At 30.3% G+C, this 22331-nt stretch overlaps 1 protein-coding gene across 1 annotated transcript in view; it reads left to right on the forward strand.

The window, feature by feature from the left end:
* Positions 1-22331, forward strand: part of LOC128642047 (hornerin-like) — a 172197-nt gene that overhangs the window by 143170 nt on the left and 6696 nt on the right. The window contains exon 37 of the mRNA XM_053694696.1: positions 459-533. Within this exon, the coding sequence (XP_053550671.1) occupies positions 459-533 (75 nt within the window). The remainder of the gene's footprint in view (positions 1-458; positions 534-22331) is intronic.

Below are 22331 nucleotides of genomic sequence, written 5' to 3' on the forward strand. Positions count from 1 at the left end.
CACTGTAATATGTTATATGATTATTTCCTGCAATATACATAGTGAACACTAGGTGACACTGTAATATGTTATATGATTATATCCTGCAATATACATAGTGAGCATTAGGTGACACTGTAATATGTTATATGATTATTTCCTGCAATATACATAGTGAGCACTAGGTGACACTGTAATATGTTATATGATTATATCATGCAATACACATATTGAGCACTAGAGGACACTATAACAATGTATAGAATGAAATACCACAATTATACATAGACCTAGTTTCCATTGTAAACTGGTGGTACATAAAAATCTCCTTAGACTTTAAGAGATAATTGTTGTTCCCAGCAGTAATTGACGACTACACACACACAATTACTCTTTGTCTGACCCTAAGGCAGTGTGCAAGTCCCACTGATTCCATCTATAAGATTATGTCGTCTCAGTACTGTGCCTCTTCCCTGCAGGTGCCCTGGGGCAGCAGCCATACAGATCACAGCCTTTTACAGCTGACACATATGACCCCAAATCTCTGAAAGCTGGTGAGTGACCTTCTGCCATATACTGACTTTTCTGTCTGTCATTCTCTGGCAGCCTGCAGACTTATTTACTGTCATATTCAGTCCAGTTCCATTTGTGCAACCCCAGGGAAGTTCTGCGTAAAAGGGGATAAGACTGAAATTCTCCCTAGAATGGTTCATTAAGGATATTACAAACATTACTTATTTTGCTTCCTTTCCTGAAATTTGCCTTAGCAAATTGTCCTTTTTCCTCTCTCTCAGATATATTTAATTACTGATATATACTGTGCATATATAAACATTTATTGTGTATGCAGACCTTATGTAATGTAGCACTTAATTACTGATATATACTGTGCATATATAAACATTTATTGTGTGTGCAGACCTTATGTAATGTAGCACTTAATTACTGATATATACTGTGCATATATAAATATTTATTGTGTGTGCAGACCTTATGTAATGCAGCACTTAATTACTGATATATACTGTGCATATATAAACATTTATTGTGTGTGCAGACCTTATGTAATGTAGCACTTAATTACTGATATATACTGTGCATATATAAACATTTATTGTGTGTGCAGACCTTATGTAATGCAGCACTTAATTACTGATATATACTGTGCATATATAAACATTTATTGTGTGTGCAGACCTTATGTAATGTGGCACTTAATTACTGATATATACTGTGCATATATAAACATTTATTGTGTGTGCAGACCTTATGTAATGCAGCACTTAATTACTGATATATACTGTACATATATAAATAATTATTGTGTATGCAGACCTTATGTAATGTAGCACTTAATTACTGATATATACAGTGCATATATAAACATTTATTGTGTGTGCAGACCTTATGTAATGCAGCACCTAATTACTGATATACACTGTGCATATATAAACATTTATTGTGTGTGCAGACCTTATGTAATGTAGCACTTAATTACTGATATATACTGTGCATATATAAACATTTATTGTGTGTGCGGACCTTATGTAGTGCAGCACTTAATTACTGATATATACTGTGCATATATAAACATTTATTGTGTGTGCGGACCTTATGTAATGCTGTACCTAATTACTGATATATACTGTGCATATATAAACATTTATTGTGTGTGCAGACCTTTTGTAATGCAGCACTTAATTACTGATATATACTGTGCATATATAAACATTTATTGTGTGCACAGACCTTATGTAAAGTAGCACTTAATTACTGATATATACTGTGCATATATAAACATTTATTGTGTGTGCAGACCTTATGTAATGCGGCACTTAATTACTGATATATACTGGGCATATATAAACATTTATTGTGTGCACAGACCTTATGTAATGTAACACTTAATTACTGATATATACTGTGCATATATAAACATTTATTGTGTGTGCAGACCTTTTGTAATGCAGCACTGGATTACTGATATATACTGTGCATAAATAAACATTTATTGTGTGTGCAGACCTTATGTAATGTAGCACTTAATTACTGATATATACTGTGCAAATATAAACATTTATTGTGTGTGCAGACCTTTGTAATGTAGCACTTAATTACTGATATATACTGTGCATATATAAACATTTATTGTGTGTGCAGACCTTATGTAATGTAGTACTTAATTACTGATATATACTGTGCACATATAAACATTTATTGTGTGTACAGACCTTATGTAATGCTGTACTTAATTACTGATATATACTGTGCATATATAAACATTTATTGTGTGTGCAGACCTTATGTAAGGCTGCACTTAATTACTGATATATACTGTGCATATATAAACATTTATTGTGTGTGCAGACCTTATGTAATGTAGCACTTAATTACTGATCTATACTGTGCATATATAAACACTTATTGTGTGTGCAGACCTTTTGTAATGCAGCACTGGATTACTGATATATACTGTGCATATATAAATATTTATTGTGTGTGCAGACCTTATGTAATGCAGCACTTAATTACTGATATATACTGTGCATATATAAACATTTATTGTGTGTGCAGACCTTATGTAATGCAGCACTTAATTACTGATATATACTGTGCATATATAAACATTTATTGTGTGTGCAGACCTTATGTAATGTAGCACTTAATTACTGATATATACTGTGCATATATAAACATCTATTGTGTGTGCAGACCTTATGTAATGCAGCACTTAATTACTGATATATACTGTGCATATATAAACATTTATTGTATGTGCAGACCTTATGTAATGCAGCACTTAATTACTGATATATACTGTGCATATATAAACATTTATTGTGTGTGCAGACCTTATGTAAAGTGGCACTTAATTACTGATATATACTGTGCATATATAAACATTGTGTGTGCAGACCTTATGTAATGCGGCACTTAATTACTGATCTATACTGTGCATATATAAACATTTATTGTGTGCGCAGACCTTAGTAATGCAGCACTTAATTACTGATATATACTGTGCATATATAAACATTTATTGTGTGTGCAGACCTTATGTAATGTAGCACTTAATTACTGATATATACTGTGCATATATAAACATTTATTGTGTGTGCAGACCTTATGTAATGTAGCACTTAATTACTGATATATACTGTGCATATATAAACATTTGTTGTGTGTGCAGACCTTATGTAATGCAGCACTTAATTACTGATATATACTGTGCATATATAAACATTTGTTATGTGTGCAGACCTTATGTAATGCGACACTTAATTACTGATATATACTGTGCATATATAAACATTTATTGTGTGTGCAGACCTTATGTAATGTAGCACTTAATTACTGATATATACTGTGCATATATAAACATTTATTGTGTGTGCAGACCTTATGTAATGTAGCACTTAATTACTGATATATACTGTGCAAATATAAACATTTATTGTGTGTGCAGACCTTTGTAATGTAGCACTTAATTACTGATATATACTGTGCATATATAAACATTTATTGTGTGTGCAGACCTTATGTAATGTAGTACTTAATTACTGATATATACTGTGCATATATAAACATTTATTGTGTGTACAGACCTTATGTAATGCTGTACTTAATTACTGATATATACTGTGCATATATAAACATTTATTGTGTGTGCAGACCTTATGTAAGGCTGCACTTAATTACTGATATATACTGTGCATATATAAACATTTATTGTGTGTGCAGACCTTATGTAATGTAGCACTTAATTACTGATCTATACTGTGCATATATAAACACTTATTGTGTGTGCAGACCTTTTGTAATGCAGCACTGGATTACTGATATATACTGTGCATATATAAATATTTATTGTGTGTGCAGACCTTATGTAATGCAGCACTTAATTACTGATATATACTGTGCATATATAAACATTTATTGTGTGTGCAGACCTTATGTAATGCAGCACTTAATTACTGATATATACTGTGCATATATAAACATTTATTGTGTGTGCAGACCTTATGTAATGTAGCACTTAATTACTGATATATACTGTGCATATATAAACATTTATTGTGTGTGCAGACCTTATGTAATGCAGCACTTAATTACTGATATATACTGTGCATATATAAACATTTATTGTATGTGCAGACCTTTTGTAATGCTGTGCTTAATTACTGATATATACTGTGCATATATAAACATTTATTGTGTGTGCAGACCTTATGTAAAGTGGCACTGGATTACTGATATATACTGTGCATATATAAACATTTATTGTGTGTGCAGACCTTATGTAAAGTGGCACTGGATTACTGATATATACTGTGCATATATAAATATTTATTGTGTGTGCAGACCTTATGTAATGCAGCACTTAATTACTGATATATACTGTGCATATATAAACATTTATTGTGTGTGCAGACCTTATGTAATGCAGCACTTAATTACTGATATATACTGTGCATATATAAACATTTATTGTGTGTGCAGACCTTATGTAATGTAGCACTTAATTACTGATATATACTGTGCATATATAAACATTTATTGTGTGTGCAGACCTTATGTAATGCAGCACTTAATTACTGATATATACTGTGCATATTTAAACATTTATTGTATGTGCAGACCTTATGTAATGCAGCACTTAATTACTGATAAATACTGTGCATATATAAACATTTATTGTGTGTGCAGACCTTATGTAAAGTGGCACTTAATTACTGATATATACTGTGCATATATAAACATTGTGTGTGCAGACCTTATGTAATGCGGCACTTAATTACTGATCTATACTGTGCATATATAAACATTTATTGTGTGCGCAGACCTTAGTAATGCAGCACTTAATTACTGATATATACTGTGCATATATAAACATTTATTGTGTGTGCAGACCTTATGTAATGTAGCACTTAATTACTGATATATACTGTGCATATATAAACATTTATTGTGTGTGCAGACCTTATGTAATGTAGCACTTAATTACTGATATATACTGTGCATATATAAACATTTATTGTGTGTGCAGACCTTATGTAATGCAGCACTTAATTACTGATATATACTGTGCATATATAAACATTTGTTATGTGTGCAGACCTTATGTAATGCGACACTTAATTACTGATATATACTGTGCATATATAAACATTTATTGTGTGTGCAGACCTTATGTAATGTAGCACTTAATTACTGATATATACTGTGCATATATAAACATTTATTGTGTGTGCAGACCTTATGTAATGCAGCACTTAATTACTGATATATACTGTGCATATATAAACATTTATTGTGTGCACAGACCTTATGTAATGCAGCACTTAATTACTGATATATACTGTGCATATATAAACATTTATTGTGTGTGCAGACCTTATGTAATGTGGCACTTAATTAATGATATATACTGTGCATATATAAACATTTATTGTGTGTGCAGACCTTATGTAATGTAGCACTTAATTACTGATATATACTGTGCATATATAAACATTTATTGTGTGTGCAGACCTTATGTAATGCAGCACTTAATTACTGATATATACTGTGCATATATAAACATTTGTTATGTGTGCAGACCTTATGTAATGCAACACTTAATTACTGATATATACTGTGCATATATAAACATTTATTGTGTGCACAGACCTTTTGTAATGTAGTGCTTAATTACTGATATATACTGTGCATATATAAACATTTATTGTGTGCACAGACCTTATGTAATGTAGCACTTAATTACTGATATATACTGTGCATATATAAACATTTATTGTGTGTGCAGATCTTATGTAATGCTGAACTTAATTACTGATATATACTGTGCATATATAAATATTTATTGTGTGTGCAGACCTTATGTAATGCAGCACTTAATTACTGATATATATTGTGCATATATAAACATTTATTGTGTGCGCAGACCTTATATAATGTAGCACTTAATTACTGATATATACTGTGCATATATAAACATTTATTGTGTGTGCAGACCTTATGTAATGCAGCACTTAATTACTGATATATACTGTGCATATATAAACATTTATTGTGTGCACAGACCTTATGTAATGCAGCACTTAATTACTGATATATACTGTGCATATATAAACATTTATTGTGTGCACAGACCTTATGTAATGCAGCACTTAATTACTGATATATACTGTGCATATATAAACATTTATTGTGTGTGCAGACCTTATGTAATGTGGCACTTAATTAATGATATATACTGTGCATATATAAACATTTATTGTGTGTGCAGACCTTATGTAATGCTGTACTTAATTACTGATATATACTGTGCATATATAAACATTTATTGTGTGTATAGACCTCATGTAATGCTGCACTTAATTACTGATATATACTGTGCATATATAAACATTTATTGTGTGTGCAGACCTTATGTAATGTAACATATAATTACTGATATATACTGTGCATATATAAACATTTATTGTGTGTGCAGACCTTGTCTAATGCGGCACTTAATTACTGATATATACTGTGCATATATAAACATTATTGTGTATGCAGACCTTTTGTAATGCGGCACTTAATTACTGAAATATACTGTGCATATATAAACATTTATTGTGTGTGCAGACCTTATGTAATGCAGCACTTAATTACTGATATATACTGTGCATATGTAAACATTTATTGTGTGTGCAGACCTTATGTAATGTAGCACTTAATTACTGATATATACTGTGCATATATAAACATTTATTGTGTGTGCAGACCTTATGTAATGCGGCACTTAATTACTGATATATACTGTGCATATATAAACATTTATTGTGTGTACAGACTTTATGTAATGTAGCACTTAATTACTGATATATTCTGTGCATATATAAACATTTATTGTGTGCACAGACCTTATGTAATGTAGCACTTAATTACTGATATATACTGTGCATATATAAACATTTATTGTGTGTGCAGACCTTATGTAATGCGGCACTTAATTACTGAAATATACTGTGCATATATAAACATTTATTCTGTGTGCAGACCTTTTCTAATGCAGCTCTTAATTACTGATATATACTGTGCATATATAAACATTTATTGTGTGTGCAGACCTTATGTAATGCAGCACTTAATTACTGATATATACTGTGTATATATAAACATTTATTGTGTGTGCAGACCTTTTGTAATGTGGCGCTTAATTACTGATATATACTGTGCATATATAAACATTTATTGTGTGCACAGACCTTATGTAATGTAGCACTTAATTACTGATATATACTGTGCATATATAAACATTTATTGTGTGTACAGACCTTATGTAATGCTTAACTTAATTACTGATATATACTGTGCATATATAAACATTGATTGTGTGTGCAGACCTTATGTAATGCAGCACTTAATTACTGATATATACTGTGCACATATAAATATTTATTGTGTGTACAGACCTTATGTAATGCTTAACTTAATTACTGATATATGCTATGCATATATAAACATTTATTGTGTGCACAGACCTTATGTAATGCAACACTTAATTACTGATATATACTGTGCATATATAAACATTTATTGTGTGCACAGACCTTATGTAATGTAGCACTTAATTACTGATATATACTGTGCATATATAAACATTTATTGTGTGTGCAGACCTTATGTAATGCAGCACTTAATTACTGATATATACTGTGCATATATAAACATTTATTGTGTGCACAGACCTTATGTAATGTAGCACTTAATTACTGATATATACTGTGCATATATAAACATTTATTGTATGTGCAGACCTTATGTAATGCAGCACTTAATTACTGATATATACTGTGCATATATAAACATTTATTGTGTGCGCAGACCTTATGTAATGTAGCACTTAATTACTGATATATACTGTGCATATATAAACATTTATTGTGTGTGCAGACCTTATGTAATGTAGCACTTAATTACTGATATATACTGTGCATACATAAAAATTTATTGTGTGCGTAGACCTTATGTAATGCAGCACCTAATTACTGATATATACTGTGCATATATAAACATTTATTTTGTGTGTAGACCTTATGTAATGCAGCACTTAATTACTGATATATACTGTGCATATATAGAGATTTATTGTGTGTGCAGACCCAATGTAATGCGGCACTTAATTACTGATATATACTGTGCATATATTAACATTTATTGTATGTGCAGACCTTATGTAATGCAGCACTTAATTACTGATATATACTGTGCATATATAAACATTTATTGTGTGCAGACCTTATGTAATGTAGCACTTAATTACTGATATATACTGTGCATACATAAAAATTTATTGTGTGCAGACCTTATGTAATGCTGAACTTAATTACTGATATATACTGTGCATATATAAACATTTATTGTGTGCACAGACCTTATGTAATGTAGCACTTAATTACTGATATATACTGTGCATATTTAAACATTTATTGTGTGTACAGATCTTATGTAATGTAGCACTTAATTACTGATATATACTGTGCATATATAAACATTTATTGTGTGTGCAGACCTTATGTAATGCAGCACTTAATTACTGATATATACTGTGCATATATAAACATTTATTGTGTGTGCAGACCTTACGTAATGCGGCACTTAATTACTGATATATACTGTGCATATATAAACATTTATTGTGTGCACAGACCTTATGTAATGTAACACTTAATTACTGATATATACTGTGCATATATAAACATTTATTGTGTGTGCAGACCTTATGTAATGCGGCACTTAATTACTGATATATACTGTGCATATATAAACATTTATTGTGTGTACAGACCTTATGTAATGCTTAACTTAATTACTGATATATTCTGTGCATATATAAACATTTATTGTGTGCACAGACCTTATGTAATGTAGCACTTAATTACTGATATATACTGTGCATATATATACATTTATTGTGTGTGCAGACCTTATGTAATGCGGCACTTAATTACTGAAATATACTGTGCATATATAAACATTTATTCTGTGTGCAGACCTTTTGTAATGCAGCTCTTAATTACTGATATATACTGTGCATATATAAACATTTATTGTGTGTGCAGACCTTATGTAATGCAGCACTTAATTACTGATATATACTGTGTATATATAAACATTTATTGTGTGTGCAGACCTTTTGTAATGTGGCGCTTAATTACTGATATATACTGTGCATATATAAACATTTATTGTGTGCACAGACCTTATGTAATGTAGCACTTAATTACTGATATATGCTGTGCATATATAAACATTTATTGTGTGTACAGACTTTATGTAATGTAGCACTTAATTACTGATATATACTGTGCATATATAAACATTTATTGTGTGTGCAGGCCGTATGTAATGCTTAACTTAATTACTGATATATACTGTGCATATATAAACATTTATTGTGTGTGCAGACCTTATGTAATGCAGCACTTAATTACTGATATATACTGTGCACATATAAATATTTATTGTGTGTACAGACCTTATGTAATGCTTAACTTAATTACTGATATATGCTGTGCATATATAAACATTTATTGTGTGCACAGACCTTATGTAATGCAACACTTAATTACTGATATATACTGTGCATATATAAACATTTATTGTGTGCACAGACCTTATGTAATGTAGCACTTAATTACTGATATATACTGTGCATATATAAACATTTATTGTGTGTGCAGACCTTATGTAATGCAGAACTTAATTACTGATATATACTGTGCATATATAAACATGTATTGTGTGTGCAGACCTTATGTAATGCAGCACTTAATTACTGATATATACTGTGCATATATAAACATTTATTGTGTGTGCAGACCTTATGTAATGTAGCACTTAATTACTGATATATACTGTGCATATATAAACATTTATTGTGTGTGCAGACCTTTTGTAATGCAGCACTTAATTACTGATATATACTGTGCATATATAAACATTTTTATTGTGTGTATAGACCTTATGTAATGCTTAACTTAATTACTGATATACTGTGCATATATAAACATTTATTGTGTGTGCAGACCTTATGTAATGTAGCACTTAATTACTGATATATACTGTGCATATATAAACATTTATTGTGTGTGCAGACCTTATGTAATGTAGCACTTAATTACTGACCTATACTGTGCATATATAAACATTTATTGTGTGTGCAGACCTTTTGTAATGCAGCACTTAATTACTGATATATACTGTGCATATATTTGCTGATAGAAACAGCAGGTCATTTGCATAAAAAAGTGAATGTTTAATCTGGCATCACAAGTAAAATTCAAGATGGAGAATTTTGCTCTTTGTCCCTCCCCCTAAGATGCCGTGGCCGCTAACATCACTATACATGATAAGGATATGTACATCACAGTAACATCACTTATACATGATAAGGATATATACATCACACTAACATCACTCATACATAAGGATATGTACATCACACTAACATCACTTATACATGATAATGATATGTACATCACACTAACATCACTTATACATGATAAGGATATGTACATCACACTAACATCACTTACACATGATAATGATATGTACATCACACTAACATCACTTATACATGATAAGGATATGTACATCACACTAACATCACTTATACATGATAATGATATGTACATCACACTAACATCACTCATACATAAGGATATGTACATCACACTAACATCACTTATACACGATAATGATATGTACATCACACTAACATCACTCATACATAAGGATATGTACATCACACTAACATCACTTATACATGATAATGATATGTACATCACACTAACATCACTATACATGATAATGATATGTACATCACACTAACATCACTTATACATGATAATGATATGTACATCACACTAACATCACTTATACATGATAATGATATGTACATCACACTAACATCACTTATACATGATAAGGATATGTACATCACACTAACATCACTTATACATGATAAGGATATGTACATCACACTAACATCACTTACACATGATAATGATATGTACATCACACTAACATCACTATACATGATAAGGATATGTACATCACACTAACATCACTTATACATGATAATGATATGTACATCACACTAACATCACTTATACATGATAATGATATGTACATCACACTAACATCACTTATACATGATAATGATATGTACATCACACTAACATCACTTACACATGATAATGATATGTACATCACACTAACATCACTTATACATAAGGATATGTACATCACACTAACATCACTTATACATGATAATGATATGTACATCACACTAACATCACTTATACATAAGGATATGTACATCACACTAACATCACTTATACATGATAAGGATATGTACATCACACTAACATCACTTATACATGATAAGGATATGTACATCACACTAACATCACTTATACATGATAAGGATATGTACATCACACTAACATCACTTATACATGATAATGATATGTACATCACACTAACATCACTTACACATGATAATGATATGTACATCACACTAACGTCACTTATACATGATAATGATATGTACATCACACTAACATCACTTACACATGATAATGATATGTACATCACACTAACATCACTTATACATGATAAGGATATGTACATCACACTAACATCACTTATACATAAGGATATGTACATCACACTAACATCACTTATACATGATAAGGATATATACATCACACTAACATCACTCATACATAAGGATATGTACATCACACTAACATCACTTATACACGATAATGATATGTACATCACACTAACATCACTTATACATGATAAGGATATGTACATCACACTAACATCACTTACACATGATAATGATATGTACATCACACTAACATCACTTATACATGATAAGGATATGTACATCACACTAACATCACTTATACATAAGGATATGTACATCACACTAACATCACTTATACATGATAAGGATATATACATCACACTAACATCACTCATACATAAGGATATGTACATCACACTAACATCACTTATACACGATAATGATATGTACATCACACTAACATCACTCATACATAAGGATATGTACATCACACTAACATCACTATACATGATAATGATATGTACATCACACTAACATCACTTATACATGATAATGATATGTACATCACACTAACATCACTTATACATGATAATGATATGTACATCACACTAACATCACTTATACATGATAATGATATGTACATCACACTAACATCACTTATACATGATAAGGATATGTACATCACACTAACATCACTTATACATGATAAGGATATGTACATCACACTAACATCACTATACATGATAATGATATGTACATCACACTAACATCACTTATACATGATAATGATATGTACATCACACTAACATCACTTATACATGATAATGATATGTACATCACACTAACATCACTTATACATGATAAGGATATGTACATCACACTAACATCACTTATACATGATAAGGATATGTACATCACACTAACATCACTTACACATGATAATGATATGTACATCACACTAACATCACTATACATGATAAGGATATGTACATCACACTAACATCACTTATACATGATAATGATATGTACATCACACTAACATCACTTATACATGATAATGATATGTACATCACACTAACATCACTCATACATAAGGATATGTACATCACACTAACATCACTTAATGTTAGTGTGATGTACACATGATAATGATATGTACATCACACTAACGTCACTTATACATGATAATGATATGTACATCACACTAACATCACTTATACATGATAATGATATGTACATCACACTAACATCACTTACACATGATAATGATATGTACATCACACTAACATCACTTATACATGATAATGATATGTACATCACACTAACATCACTCATACATAAGGATATGTACATCACACTAACATCACTTATACATGATAATGATATGTACATCACACTAACATCACTATACATGATAAGGATATGTACATCACACTAACATCACTCATACATGATAAGGATATGTACATCACACTAACATCACTTATACATAAGGATATGTACATCACACTAACATCACTTATACATAAGGATATGTACATCACACTAACATCACTTATACATGATAAGGATATGTATATCACACTAACATCACTTATACATGATAAGGATATGTACATCACACTAACATCACTTATACATGATAAGGATATGTACTTCACACTAACATCACTTATACATGATAAGGATATGTACATCACACTAACATCACTTATACATGATAAGGATATGTACATCACACTAACATCACTTATACATGATAAGGATATGTACATCACACTAACATCACTTATACATGATAAGGATATGTACATCACACTAACATCACTTATACATGATAAGGATATGTATATCACACTAACATCACTTATACATGATGATATGTACATCACACTAACATCACTATACATGATAATGATATGTACATCACACTAACATCACTTATACATAAGGATATGTACATCACACTAACATCACTTATACATGATAAGGATATGTACATCACACTAACATCACTATACATGATAATGATATGTACATCACACTAACATCACTTATACATGATAATGATATGTACATCACACTAACATCACTTATACATGATAATGATATGTACATCACACTAACATCACTTATACATGATAATGATATGTACATCACACTAACATCACTTATACATGATAATGATATGTACATCACACTAACATCACTATACATGATAAGGATATGTACATCACACTAACATCACTTATACATAAGGATATGTACATCACACTAACATCACTTATACATGATAATGATATGTACATCACACTAACATCACTTATACATAAGGATATGTACATCACACTAACATCACTTATACATAAGGATATGTACATCACACTAACATCACTATACATGATAATGATATGTACATTACACTAACATCACTTATACATGATAAGGATATGTACATCACACTAACATCACTTATACATGATAAGGATATGTACATCACACTAACATCACTTATACATGATAATGATATGTACATCACACTAACATCACTTATACATGATAAGGATATGTACATCAAACTAACATCACTTATACATAAGGATATGTACATCACACTAACATCACTTATACATGATAATGATATGTACATCACACTAACATCACTCATACATAAGGATATGTACATCACACTAACATCACTTATACATGATAAGGATATGTACATCACACTAACATCACTTATACATGATAAGGATATGTACATCACACTAACATCACTTATACATGATAAGGATATGTACATCACACTAACATCACTTATACATGATAAGGATATGTACATCACACTAACATCACTTATACATGATAATGATATGTACATCACACTAACATCACTATACATGATAAGGATATGTACATCACACTAACATCACTTATACATGATAAGGATATGTACATCACACTAACATCACTTATACATGATAAGGATATGTACATCACACTAACATCACTTATACATGATAAGGATATGTACATCACACTAACATCACTTATACATAAGGATATGTACATCACACTAACATCACTTATACATAAGGATATGTACATCACACTAACATCACTTATACATGATAAGGATATGTACATCACACTAACATCACTTATACATGATAAGGATATGTACATCACACTAACATCACTTATACATGATAAGGATATGTACATCACACTAACATCACTTATACATGATAAGGATATGTACATCACACTAACATCACTTATACATAAGGATATGTACATCACACTAACATCACTTATACATGATAAGGATATGTACATCACACTAACATCACTTATACATGATAAGGATATGTACATCACACTAACATCACTTATACATGATAAGGATATGTACATCACACTAACATCACTTATACATGATAAGGATATGTACATCACACTAACATCACTTATACATGATAAGGATATGTACATCACACTAACATCACTTATACATGATAATGATATGTACATCACACTAACATCACTTATACATGATAAGGATATGTACATCACACTAACATCACTATACATGATAAGGATATGTACATCACACTAACATCACTTATACATGATAAGGATATGTACATCACACTAACATCACATATACATGATAGGATATGTACATCACACTAACATCACTTATACATAAGGATATGTTACATCACACTAACATCACTTATACATAAGGATATGTACATCACACTAACATCACTTATACATATAAGGATATGTACATCACACTAACATCACTTATACATGATAAGGATATGTACATCACACTAACATCACTTATACATGATAAGGATATGTACATCACACTAACATCACTTATACATGATAAGGATATGTACATCACACTAACATCACATAAACATGATAAGGATATGTACATCACACTAACATCACTTATACATAAGGATATGTACATCACACTAACATCACGTATACATGATAAGGATAATGTACATCACACTAACATCACTATACATGATAAGGATATGTACATCACACTAACATCACTTATACATGATAAGGATATGTACATCACACTAACATCACTTATACACGATAATGATATGTACATCACACTAACATCACTCATACATAAGGATATGTACATCACACTAACATCACTTATACATGATAAGGATATGTACATCACACTAACATCACTTATACATGATAAGGATATGTATATCACACTAACATCACTTATACATGATAAGGATATGTACATCACACTAACATCACTTACACATGATAATGATATGTACATCACACTAACATCACTTATACATGATAATGATATGTACATCACACTAACATCACTTATACATGATAATGATATGTACATCACACTAACATCACTTATACATGATAATGATATGTACATCACACTAACATCACTTATACATAAGGATATGTATATCACACTAACATCACTTATACATGATAATGATATGTACATCACACTAACATCACTTATACATGATAATGATATGTACATCACACTAACATCACTTATACATGATAATGATATGTACATCACACTAACATCACTTATACATAAGGATATGTATATCACACTAACATCACTTATACATGATAATGATATGTACATCACACTAACATCACTTATACATGATAATGATATGTACATCACACTAACATCACTTATACATGATAATGATATGTACATCACACTAACATCACTTATACATAAGGATATGTATATCACACTAACATCACTTATACATGATGATATGTACATCACACTAACATCACTTATACATGATAATGATATGTACATCACACTAACATCACTTATACATAAGGATATGTACATCACACTAACATCACTTATACATGATAATGATATGTACATCACACTAACATCACTTATACATGATAAGGATATGTACATCACACTAACATCACTTATACATGATAATGATATGTACATCACACTAACATCACTTATACATGATAATGATATGTACATCACACTAACATCACTTATACATGATAATGATATGTACATCACACTAACATCACTATACATGATAATGATATGTACATCACACTAACATCACTTATACATGATAGGATTATGGTACATCACACTACATCTTATAAAAATACACATATATGATATGTACATCACACACTTACATCACTTAATACATGAGGAGTGGATATGTACATCACACTAACATCACTTATACAGTGATAAGGTATGTACATCACACTATCACATCACTTATACATGAAGGATGATTGTAAATCACATCTAACAGTCACTTGATACAGATAAGGATATGTACATCACACTAACTCTATCACATATGATTATCTACATCATACAGAGGTATGTACATCACACTAACATCGACTTATACATGACTAAGTGATATGTACATCACACTACATCACTTATACAGATAAGGATATGTACATCACACTAACATCACTTACTACATGATAATAGATATGTACATCACACTAACAGTCACTTATTACATGATAAGATATGTACTTCACACTAACATCACTTATACATGATAAGGATATGTACATCACACTAACATCACTTTATACATGATAAGGATATGTACATCACACTAACATCACTTATACATGATAAGGATATGTACATCACACTAACATCACTTATACATGATAAGGATATGTACATCACACTAACATCACTTATACATGATAAGGATATGTACATCACACTAACATCACTTATACATGATAAGGATATGTACATCACACTAACATCACTTATACATGATAAGGATATGTACATCACACTAACATCACTTATACATAAGGATATGTACATCACACTAACATCACTTATACATGATAAGGATATGTACATCACACTAACATCACTTATACATGATAAGGATATGTACATCAAACAAACAGCACTTATACATGATAAGGATATGTACATCACACTAACATCACTTATACATGATAAGGATATGTACATCACACTAACATCACTTATACATGATAAGGATATGTACATCACACTAACATCACTTATACATGATAATGATATGTACATCACACTAACATCACTTATACATGATAAGGATATGTACATCACACTAACATCACTTATACATGATAAGGATATGTACATCACACTAACATCACTTATACATGATAATGATATGTACATCACACTAACATCACTTATACATAAGGATATGTACATCACACTAACATCACTTATACATAAGGATATGTACATCACACTAACATCACTTATACATGATAAGGATATGTACATCACACTAACATCACTTATACATGATAAGGATATGTACATCACACTAACATCACTTATACATGATAAGGATATGTACATCACACTAACATCACTTATACATGATAATGATATGTACATCACACTAACATCACTTATACATGATAAGGATATGTACATCACACTAACATCACTTATACATGATAATGATATGTACATCACACTAACATCACTTATACATGATAAGGATATGTACATCACACTAACATCACTTATACATGATAATGATATGTACATCACACTAACATCACTTATACATAAGGATATGTACATCACACTAACATCACTTATACATGATAAGGATATGTACATCACACTAACATCACTTATACATGATAAGGATATGTACATCACACTAACATCACTTATACATGATAAGGATATGTACATCACACTAACATCACTTATACACGATAATGATATGTACATCACACTAACATCACTCATACATAAGGATATGTACATCACACTAACATCACTTATACATGATAAGGATATGTACATCACACTAACATCACTTATACATGATAAGGATATGTATATCACACTAACATCACTTATACATGATAAGGATATGTACATCACACTAACATCACTTACACATGATAATGATATGTACATCACACTAACATCACTTATACATGATAATGATATGTATCATCACACTAACATCACTTATACATGATAATGATATGTACATCACACTAACATCACTTATACATGATAATGATATGTACTATCACACTAACATCACTTATACATATAAGGATATGTACTATCACACTAACATCACTTATACATGATAATGATTATGTACATCACACTAACATCACTTATACATGATAATGATATGTACATCACACTAACATCACTTATACATGATAAGGGATATGTACATCACACTACCATCACTATACATGATAAGGATATGTTCATCACACTAACATCACTTATACATATAAGGATATGTATCATCACACTAACATCACTTATACATGATAATGATATGTACATCACACTAACATCACTTATACATGATAAGGATATGTACATCACACTAACATCACTTATACATGATAATGATATGTACATCACACTAACATCACTTATACATGATAATGATATGTACATCACACTAACATCACTTATACATATAGGATATGTACATCACACTAACATCACTTATACATGATAATGATATGTACATCACACTAACATCACTTATACATGATAATGATATGTACATCACACTAACATCACTTATACATGATAATGATATGTACATCACACTAACATCACTTATACATAAGGATATGTAAATCACACTAACATCACTTATACATGATGATATGTACATCACACTAACATCACTTATACATTATAATGATATGTTACATCAAACTAACATCACTTATACATGATAAGGATATGTACATCACACTAACATCACTTATACATGATAATGATATGTACATCACACTAACATCACTTATACATGATAAGGATATGTACATCACACTAACATCACTTATACATGATAATGATATGTACATCACACTAACATCACTTATACATGATAATGATATGTACATCACACTAACATCACTTATACATGATGATATGTACATCACACTAACATCACTTATACATGATAATGATATGTACATCACACTAACATCACTTATACATGATAAGGATATGTACATCACACTAACATCACTTATACATGAAAAGGATATGTACATCACACTAACATCACTATACATGATAAGGATATGTACATCACACTAACATCACTATACATGATAGGATATGTACATCACACTAACATCACTTATACATGATAAGGATATGTACATCACACTAACATCACTTATACATGATAATGATATGTACATCACACTAACATCACTTATACATGATAAGGATATGTACATCACACTAACATCACTTATACATGATAAGGATATGTACATCACACTAACATCACTTATACATGATAAGGATATGTACATCACACTAACATCACTTATACATGATAAGGATATGTACATCACACTAACATCACTTATACATGATAATGATATGTACATCACACTAACATCACTTATACATGATAAGGATATGTACATCACACTAACATCACTTATACATGATAAGGATATGTACATCACACTAACATCACTTATACATGATAAGGATATGTACATCACACTAACATCACTTATACATGATAAGGATATGTACATCACACTAACATCACTTATACATGATAAGGATATGTACATCACACTAACATCACTTATACATGATAATGATATGTACATCACACTAACATCACTATACATGATAAGGATATGTACATCACACTAACATCACTTATACATGATAATGATATGTACATCACACTAACATCACTTATACATGATAAGGATATGTACATCACACTAACATCACTATACAGATAAGGATATGTACATCACACTAACATCAATTATACATGATAAGGATATGTACATCACACTAACATCACTTATACATGATAAGGATATGTACATCACACTAACATCACTTATACATGATAAGGATATGTACATCACACTAACATCACTTATACATGATAATGATATGTACATCACACTAACATCACTTATACATGATAAGGATATGTACATCACACTAACATCACTCATACATAAGGATATGTACATCACACTAACATCACTTATACATGATAATGATATGTACATCACACTAACATCACTTATACATGATAAGGATATGTACAATCACACTAACATCACTCTATACGATGATTAAGGATATGTACATCACACTAACATCACTTATACAGATAAGGGATATGTACATCACAACTAACATCACTTATACATAAGGATATGTTACATCACACTAACATCACTTATACATGATAAGGATATGTACATCACACTAACATCACTTATACATAAAGGATATGTACATCACACTAACATCACTTATACATGATAAGGATATGTACTTCACATCTAACATCACTTATACATGATAAGATATGTACATCACACTAACCATCACTTATAACATGATAAGGATATGTACATCACACTAACATCACTTATACATATAAGGATATGTACATCACACTAACATCACTTATACATGTAAAGGATATGTAACATCACACTAACATCACTTTACATGATAAGATATGTACATCACACTAACATCACTTATACATGATAAGGATATGTACATCACACTAACATCACTTATACATGATAATGATATGTACATCACACTAACATCACTTATACATGATAATGATATGTACATCACACTAACATCACTTATACATGATAATGATATGTACATCACACTAACATCACTTATACATGATAATGATATGTACATCACACTAACATCACTTATACATGATAAGGATATGTACATCACACTAACATCACTTATACATGATAAGGATATGTACATCACACTAACATCACTTATACATGATAAGGATATGTACATCACACTAACATCACTTATATCATGATAATGATATGTACATCACACTAACATCACTTATACATAGATAGGTATAGTACATCACACTAACATCACTTATACATGATAAGATATGTACATCACACTAACATCACTTATACATGATAAGGATATGTACATCACACTAACATCACTTACACATGATAGGATATGTACATCACACTAACATCACTTATACATGATAATGATATGTACATCACACTAACATCACTTATACATGATAAGGATATGTACATCACACTAACATCACTATACATGATAAGGATATGTACATCACACTAACATCACTTATACATGATAAGGATATGTACATCACACTAACATCACTTATACATGATAAGGATATGTACATCACACTAACATCACTTATACATGATAAGGATATGTACATCACACTAACATCACTTATACATGATAAGGATATGTACATCACACTAACATCACTTATACATGATAAGGATATGTACATCACACTAACATCACTTATACATGATAAGGATATGTACATCACAATAACATCACTTATACATATAAGGATATGTACATCACACTAACATCACTTATACATGATAAGGATATGTACATCACACTAACATCACTTATACATGATAAGGATATGTACATCACACTAACATCACTTATACATGATAAGGATATGTACATCACACTAACATCACTTATACATGATAAGGATATGTACATCACACTAACATCACTTATACA

Source organism: Bombina bombina, chromosome 11 (genome assembly GCF_027579735.1).
Source record: "Bombina bombina isolate aBomBom1 chromosome 11, aBomBom1.pri, whole genome shotgun sequence".
Lineage (NCBI taxonomy): Eukaryota > Metazoa > Chordata > Amphibia > Anura > Bombinatoridae > Bombina > Bombina bombina.